The 9,195-nt window shown below is 35.5% G+C and overlaps 1 protein-coding gene across 1 annotated transcript in view; it reads right to left on the minus strand.

Annotated features, from left to right (window-relative positions):
• LOC107718167 (olfactomedin-like protein 2B) overlaps positions 1-8,265 on the minus strand; it is a 14,171-nt gene extending 5,906 nt beyond the window's left edge. Inside the window, exons 1-9 of the mRNA XM_016525146.1 lie at positions 8,182-8,265; positions 7,532-7,798; positions 7,150-7,257; positions 4,907-5,068; positions 4,286-4,475; positions 3,172-3,383; positions 2,696-2,803; positions 2,075-2,264; positions 624-1,192 (exon numbers count right to left, since the gene is read on the minus strand). Of these exons, the coding sequence (XP_016380632.1) occupies positions 624-1,192; positions 2,075-2,264; positions 2,696-2,803; positions 3,172-3,383; positions 4,286-4,475; positions 4,907-5,068; positions 7,150-7,257; positions 7,532-7,798; positions 8,182-8,265 (1,890 nt within the window). The remainder of the gene's footprint in view (positions 1-623; positions 1,193-2,074; positions 2,265-2,695; positions 2,804-3,171; positions 3,384-4,285; positions 4,476-4,906; positions 5,069-7,149; positions 7,258-7,531; positions 7,799-8,181) is intronic.
• Between the last annotated feature and the right edge of the window lie 930 nt (positions 8,266-9,195).

A 9,195-nucleotide genomic window follows, 5' to 3' on the forward strand; every position in this document is an offset into this window, starting at 1 on the left:
CTCGTTTCATTTTGAAGTATGCCATATTATGGAAGTTAAATTGGTTGCTAATGACGTTTTATGTTGACCTTAAAAGAAGCTAAAGCGATGACACTCCACAGGTTTAGAAGAGCTTGCTATAAGCTTTATTTTTAATTACATTATGTACATCATACATTTACACTTCATATAAGCAGTGAGAACCTTGTCATGAATAGCTCAATCATATTTGAACCCCTTTGAGATCAATAAACATCCACTAAAAAGCAAATACAAAAGACATGCAAACAGACAAAAAGACAAAATTATAGGCATAATGAAATATCTATAAAACATATTTGTCATGTAGACTGATCTACAACCCACTTAGACACATAGTCATTTTACTATTTTATACAGAAAGCGCTGCACACATTTTTCAACATTTAAAATAATAAGAAATGTCTCTTGAGCACCAAATCAGCAATGATTTATGAAAGATGTGACACCGAAGACTAGTATTTTTTGGATTAGTATATTTTTTTCCAAAATTTTTGATCAAATAATTGCAGACCTGCTGAGGATATAAGAGACTTCTTTCAAAAATATTAAAATACAGTAATGTATTTATATGCAATAATAGCAAATGTTACATCGTAGCTCACCTGATGGCCATTGTCCCATGCATATAGCATACGTTCCTTAGGATTGTAGTCGATTTGTGTGGTGTAGGTGTAGTTGTTTACAAAAGGGAGGCGGGGAATCATCTGGGTGTGTGTATGCGTGTCGAATGCATAGGAAATATTGGCCTGTGTGTGCTGGAAACTGTCGACGGCGTACAGAACGCCACAGATGACGAAGCAGTTTCCGTAGTAGTTCCTCCTCAGGCCCGTCCTCCAGTTCTTCTCTTTCTGTAAGTCAGAAGGTCGGAGCTTGCTCAGGATGATCACTTCCTGGTGAAATCCTTCTTCGTCCAGAGCTGGGTACACTAACCATAACCCGCTCTCATCCACACCAAAGTCAAAGTCTGAATGTCCTCCCCAACTCCAGGGAGCCTCCTCCTCCTCTAATACTGCGTCATGAAGGGTGGTCCAGGCTGCTACATACCGGAGACGAAGATCAAACCTGATTATATCACGAGAAAAGGCTCTATTGTAAAAGAAAGAGCCACCGTAGACCACATGGCCAGTGCCAATCCAGTTATAGGGGAGTTTGTAGGAGTTGCTAAACTGCCCTGTGAGAAAAAGAAGAGAAACAAATGTCATATACTGCAGGCGTTGCTCATGATGCTCCTGCAAGGGACCTTCTTCAAAAATATATGAGCAGCTGTATATTTGCAACTATAAAGACTCATTCATGATATGTGAGAAAAATAAGTATGACATGTTGTCTCCAAAATTGAACAATTGTTTTTTTATATTGTAACTGTGCTAACCGAAATTATTCAGATATTATCTGTAAGATGTACGTTGTTATATGAGAAACATTTTTAATTGAGAAAAATCAAAATAAGATAATATTTTCCCCCACAAAACCACACAACCGATCAAAAGTTTGGGGTCTGTAAGAATTTTTAATGTTTTTGAAAGCCTCTTATGCTCACCAAGACAGCAATAGTATTGCTAAAAACAGCAATACTATGAAACACTTTTACAATTTAAAATAACGGTTTTCTATTTGAATATATTCTGAAATGTAATTTATTTCTGTGATGGCAAAGCTGAATTCAGTGTCACATGATACTTCAGAAATCATTTTAATATGCTGATTTAATTTAAGTAAATGTTAAGTAATAGTCGTGTACCTTTTCCCCCCTCATTTACATATAACATTTTGTTTTAAATCAAATTATATTTTAAATCAAGTATTGTGTTTTTTGAAATCCCTACGGATAAAATAAATGGGGAAAATACTTCCGGAACCAAGGTTGCTGAAAAAATAATATGGGTGGTCCCTGTGTAATGATAATAAGTGAGTGATAATAACTTGCATTTAGCTTCTCAACATTTTTCATACTAAACTTTAACCATAAATATAAGAACATGTTGCAAAGCTGCAACCACAAAAGCTGCAATTCTAGTCATTATCACAGTAAAATGAGCTGTCGGACACTCACTGTGCTCTTCCCCTTCGCTGTCCTCCATTGTGATGGCCTTGTAGAAGGTCATGCTTTTGACGGTCATGCCTTTGGGACCGGCTTTGGTCTTTGCAGGTTTATGCTTCTCCTCCTGACCCTCAGAGTTGCTTCGCTTCAGCACAGGTTTGCTGGAGCCCTGACTCCCAACAAACTTTTCCTCATATTTCCTCTGGCCAGGAATAAACAGCGAAATTATCAGTTAAATCTTTACAAATGTATGGGATTAACCTGATTCAAATTACTGTATCAAATAAGAAACATTAATTGTCTCTTTCCGAGTCGCCCACTTTGTGGCTGCATAAATGTCCTGAATGAGATGAAGGGGAATTTGTGGTGTATTAATGACTTGAGCATGTTGTGGGAAAGTTGCATGGCCTTGATTGACTATTTCTCGTCTGACATGTCTTCCAGACTAACTGGAACAGTAAATTCGACCACTGTTTCCACTGGGCAAAGTTTGGTACTGGTGGTAATGTAGATGACATTTGCAGCGTGTCTTTGTGCATATATGTTGGCAGTTGTCATCTGTGTGAAGTGAGACTAATATGAGCCTATTAAGGCATTTCTAATGGATTGAGCTAGTGTGTGCTGTATCTGTACCTCAGTGTGAGCAAAAGCAGCTGCCGCATTCTTCTGCAGTGAGGGCTCCAGCATGCTGAGATGTTTCTTCTTCTCTTGCCGTTGGTTGGAGCGAGGCCCCTTCCCTTCCTTTTTTTCACCTTTCATTTTTACAATTTAAAATAACGGTTTTCTATTTGAATATATTCTGAAATGTAATTTATTTCTGTGATGGCAAAGCTGAATTCAGTGTCACATGATACTTCAGAAATCATTTTAATATGCTGATTTGCTCAAGAAACATTTCTAATTATTATCTATGTTGAAAACGGCTTCATATTTTCTTGGAAACTGTGATACATTTTTTTTCAGCATTGTTTGATGAACAGCATTTATTTGAAATAGAAATGTTTTGTAAGATTATAAATGTCTTTACTGTCACTTTTGATCAATTTAATGTGTCCGTGCTGAATAAACGTATTGTTTGTTGTAATTGTGCTTGACTTCTCGGCTTTTACAGTCTCTTCTTCAGTTTGCCTTGTTACATTTGGCATGTTTGCAGCAGTAGGGTCTTCATTCTGTGTGTTGAGGTTTGTTGACGGCGTCTGGGTCACTGTCGCAGCGGTTGCAGGTCTTGTAACAGATGCAGGCGGCTCTTGCTTATGGAGCTGGTCTTCAGTTATTAAATCCACCGAGCCATCGCCACTCACAACATCATGTGCTGCTGTGGCTTTTAAGAGAACAAACACAAAATGCTTAGTTGAACTTCAGCCTACTCTTGTTTCTACAGTTTCACCTATAATCTGAAAATGGTGCTGACTAAGTCAGAGTAATTTATATTATTTAAATTCATATTTTTATTCAGCCAAAGATTCCTATTTAAAATAAATGCTACTTTGTATTCATCAAAGAATTCTGAAAAAAAAAAAAAAATCAGGTTTCCACAAAAATATTAAGCAGCACAACATTTTTCAACATTTAAAATAATAAGAAATGTCTCTTGAGCACCAAATCAGCAATGATTTATGAAAGATGTGACACCGAAGACTAGTATTTTTTGGATTAGTATATTTTTTTCCAAAATTTTTGATCAAATAATTGCAGACCTGCTGAGGATATAAGAGACTTCTTTCAAAAATATTAAAATACAGTAATGTATTTATATGCAATAATACATACATATAAATATTTAACAACAAATTTGAAATGTACTGTTGGCTATAAATTAATAGTTGTATATTGTATAATTTGATTATGTCATTTACAGTGCATTATGGGAATGTAGTTCATTTAAGTAAATGTTAAGTAATAGTCGTGTACCTTTTCCCCCCTCATTTACATATAACATTTTGTTTTAAATCAAATTATATTTTAAATCAAGTATTGTGTTTTTTGAAATCCCTACGGATAAAATAAATGGGGAAAATACTTCCGGAACCAAGGTTGCTGAAAAAATAATATGGGTGGTCCCTGTGTAATGATAATAAGTGAGTGATAATAACTTGCATTTAGCTTCTCAACATTTTTCATACTAAACTTTAACCATAAATATAAGAACATGTTGCAAAGCTGCAACCACAAAAGCTGCAATTCTAGTCATTATCACAGTAAAATGAGCTGTCGGACACTCACTGTGCTCTTCCCCTTCGCTGTCCTCCATTGTGATGGCCTTGTAGAAGGTCATGCTTTTGACGGTCATGCCTTTGGGACCGGCTTTGGTCTTTGCAGGTTTATGCTTCTCCTCCTGACCCTCAGAGTTGCTTCGCTTCAGCACAGGTTTGCTGGAGCCCTGACTCCCAACAAACTTTTCCTCATATTTCCTCTGGCCAGGAATAAACAGCGAAATTATCAGTTAAATCTTTACAAATGTATGGGATTAACCTGATTCAAATTACTGTATCAAATAAGAAACATTAATTGTCTCTTTCCGAGTCGCCCACTTTGTGGCTGCATAAATGTCCTGAATGAGATGAAGGGGAATTTGTGGTGTATTAATGACTTGAGCATGTTGTGGGAAAGTTGCATGGCCTTGATTGACTATTTCTCGTCTGACATGTCTTCCAGACTAACTGGAACAGTAAATTCGACCACTGTTTCCACTGGGCAAAGTTTGGTACTGGTGGTAATGTAGATGACATTTGCAGCGTGTCTTTGTGCATATATGTTGGCAGTTGTCATCTGTGTGAAGTGAGACTAATATGAGCCTATTAAGGCATTTCTAATGGATTGAGCTAGTGTGTGCTGTATCTGTACCTCAGTGTGAGCAAAAGCAGCTGCCGCATTCTTCTGCAGTGAGGGCTCCAGCATGCTGAGATGTTTCTTCTTCTCTTGCCGTTGGTTGGAGCGAGGCCCCTTCCCTTCCTTTTTTTCACCTTTCACGCTCACTTTCTCTTTTGTCAGGTTTCCGGAAAACGACTATAAGGAGAATGTAAACACAATAGAGGTCCTTGGGTGGCAGTTCCGCTGTCCGTGCTGAATAAACGTATTGTTTTCTTAAAAAAAAAAAAAAAGTACTAACCCGGAGCTTTTGAATGGCACTGTATATGCATATTTGTTATTATTTAGTACAGTCATGGTTTCCAACCAGTCTTTAAAAAACTGAATCAAACTGTAATAATATAAAGGTTGCTGAAAAAATATCCTCTTAAAAAATAAAATAAAATCAGTATCTATTTTAAAGATACATGTACCTTGTTTAAAGGTGTCTATATCACGGAATTCCAGAAGCTGGTTTCCACAGTAGTAGTCAGCCACATATATAACTTTTCCATTGCCCTTTGGGTCTTTCATCCATGCACCTTCATTTTTTCCATATGTGTTGTGTGTAACAGGATCAGCAATGCTTGCTAATGTGTCCTTGCAGATCCCTGTAAACAACAAAACCAGAGGGGAAGCATCTATATATCACGGCCCCTCTAAACTCTTTTAAGTTTATTTTCTTCAAAATGTGGAATCAAGCTTACCTTGTTCTTTGTTCTTCTTTGGAGGTTGTGTGCTTGTTTGAGTTGTAGCTTCATCCCAGTTAAGTTTGGATTTCATTGCAGGTGCTGTAACACTGGCCAGCTGTGGCACTGCAAGAGGAGTTGCGGTGGCTGCTGCATTGGTGCTTGGTGACATTACGGCAGTTAAAGGCAATGAGGTTGGCAGGATTGCCCTTGTTGTTGTAATTGTGCTTGACTTCTCGGCTTTTACAGTCTCTTCTTCAGTTTGCCTTGTTACATTTGGCATGTTTGCAGCAGTAGGGTCTTCATTCTGTGTGTTGAGGTTTGTTGACGGCGTCTGGGTCACTGTCGCAGCGGTTGCAGGTCTTGTAACAGATGCAGGCGGCTCTTGCTTATGGAGCTGGTCTTCAGTTATTAAATCCACCGAGCCATCGCCACTCACAACATCATGTGCTGCTGTGGCTTTTAAGAGAACAAACACAAAATGCTTAGTTGAACTTCAGCCTACTCTTGTTTTTACAGTTTCACCTATAATCTGAAAATGGTGCTGACTAAGTCAGAGTAATTTATATTATTTAAATTCATATTTTTATTCAGCCAAAGATTCCTATTTAAAATAAATGCTACTTTGTATTCATCAAAGAATTCTGAAAAAAAAAAAAAAATCAGGTTTCCACAAAAATATTAAGCAGCACAACATTTTTCAACATTTAAAATAATAAGAAATGTCTCTTGAGCACCAAATCAGCAATGATTTATGAAAGATGTGACACCGAAGACTAGTATTTTTTGGATTAGTATATTTTTTTCCAAAATTTTTGATCAAATAATTGCCCCAACCACCTGAACTCAATTTCCCTTTGTCCAGTGGCAACATTTGAAAGCAGACAGCGATTTCTGTTGCCATGGTAATACTGAATAGTGTATAGAAAGCAATGTGGTTGTTTCAGGGAACAGCATAATCAAAAATTAATAATGTGAAACCATGTTTTTTTATTTATTTATTTTTATATACCATGACTGCATTGGTCTTCCTGTGATGGTGCTATTGTGGAAAAGGAGGCTCTAAATTATACCAAATTATATTGTGTCAAAAATTGTGGGTGTATACACTCTTACAAAAAAAATAAAATAAAAAAAATAAGGTTCCAAAAGAGATTGATTGATTGATTGATTGCAGTGATTATCTAGAAGAACCATTTTGGGTTTCTTAAATAACTTTTTGTGAACAATTCCTAAAAGAACCATTTTTTTCTTAGTGTAAAGAACATTTTTCTTAAAAAAAAAAACAACCTTTAATGCAATATATTCCATGGATAATGGAACCATGGATGGCAATAAAGAGCCTTTATTTTTAAGAGTGTGTATATATATATATATATATATATATATATGTGTGTGTGTGTCTGTGTATATTTATACATGTAATGTACCATATATTCTTATAAGCATTAAATAATATAAGACATAACTTCTCTCAGAACAACTGTTTATAGTTCACAAATGTTTATATATGCTATTATTTCTGAGAACAAGTATCAATATTGCACTCACATTCTCTATATTATCAACCCGTTCCAGAAGCTTTGTTGTGATGGAGTGAAGCTTTAACAAGTCCATCCCATAAAATGCTCCTTCTAGCAGGTCCATTATGGTTGAGAGCTGAAACATCAAGATATAAATACATTTTTTTTAATTTACAAAATTTATAGAAAGTGACTGAGTTACCTGAGTTAATAGACTGAGCTAACAGAGTGGCTTAGTAGAAGTTATTTATAATATTGACTAATTTATTTAAGTCTAAAACAAGTCAGCAAATTAAATAGTACAAGTATGGTTTTATAACTTATCCAGAATTATTAAGAATCTTCTATCAACACCAGTGCATGAATCTTGTCTCTGTCTCCCCATGAGCCCTGACTTCAAAACTCTTTACCTTTACATCATCCCGTCCCGCCTCTTGCAGCTTCTTAAACCTGAAGTCTCCCTCACAGGGATTTAGGGCAGAGGGAGGGGCGATGCAGGCACACTTCTTACAGCTGGGTCCTGCAGTGACTGTCTCCACTGTGTAGAAATCCTCAGCCTTGGCATGGCCCTCTTCAATGCGCTTGCATGCACTCCTGCTCAGAGGCCTTACTACACACTTACACTGACAGTCTGAGCCCTCAGACAGAGTCTTAACTTTATCATAGTCCCCAATGAGCTATTAGAGGAAATAATGACAGTGAATAATGAAATCATTAATATATATATCAACCCTAATTAAAGTTTAAAATAGTGGCTTATAGATATTATTAGATTTACATACATATTTTACGCCTTTTTTGGTCAAAACCCACCTTAAATAACTTATATAGCCTATTACATAGAAATGTAAATAAATATCAAACACATTATTATTATTATTATTACTACTATATATTTTTAATGATTTTTTTGGTCAGAAATCACCTTATATAATTTAGTATTTACATAGAAATTTCAATAATAATAATAATAATAATAATAATAATGCAAAATACACTCTCACACTGACTATCATATGTTCATGTAATCATCATTTAATTTTTAATCAAGAAAAATTACCTGTGTTAAGATGTTTTCTTGATTGTCCATTTCATCTTCTAGAGTTGAACGGTTGTCTATATTGTCAGCAGTCTGTTGCTCCATCAGATTGGCTCGTGTCAAACAAAATGCGCCACAGCAAAAAATAAACAACAATAATTCCATTATGCAAATTGATCCGACAAGAAGAGTTGCAAATTTTTAATAAGTTACGGTGAAGTCTTTTGTTTTCGTCGCAGACAAAAATGCAATTAGGCTACTCTTTATGTAACCTATGCACTTCCATATGTCAATCAATAGTCAATTAAGCCATTAATATGTAAAGTGTCTCTGATGACGTCAAAAGGTCCTAGGTTTGGTGAAAGCAGTTGCTTATGATTTCTACAGACAGAAAGAAGACCCGTGTGTTGGATTGCCGGTGATGAATGGATATTTGAAAGGCTTGCTGTAAGTCAGTGGGGAGGAACCTAAAAACAGGGAGGAGTTCTGCCATTAGATCAATGACACAAACCCACGCTTTACTGCTCCACAATAAATAAATGTGTTACAAAGATGACAAATTATTTAATAATAATAAAAAAAATTAAAAAAAATTAAAAAAAATATATATATATAATAATAATAATAATAAAATTCCGTTGTTTATAATAAAATAAAATAAAATAAAATAAATAAAAACCACCTTTTTTTTTAGAAAGACATCATGATTTACTGAATAAAACTCTCATAACACCGAAGAAGCTGCCTCTGAAGTAGAGCTTTTACGCCATCTACTGCCAATTTAATTAATTGCACATCCTCAAAAGTCCTTTTTTCCGCACTGATTAATGTAAGACATATGATGTGTACTTTTCTTCCTACATCACAAGCAAATCAATGGCAACATTACTATATTCTAGCTGGGTTTTGATGTAACTGAGATGACATTAGGCTATCTAATGTCTCTAACTTGAATAATAGGACCCCCTGTAAAAGAAACCAATGGTCAGATACACGATATTTTAAAGATTATTGTTAAGGGCAAATAAAAAAAAA

Source organism: Sinocyclocheilus rhinocerous, unplaced genomic scaffold (assembly GCF_001515625.1).
Source record: "Sinocyclocheilus rhinocerous isolate Xijiao unplaced genomic scaffold, SAMN03320098_v1.1 scaffold480, whole genome shotgun sequence".
Lineage (NCBI taxonomy): Eukaryota > Metazoa > Chordata > Actinopteri > Cypriniformes > Cyprinidae > Sinocyclocheilus > Sinocyclocheilus rhinocerous.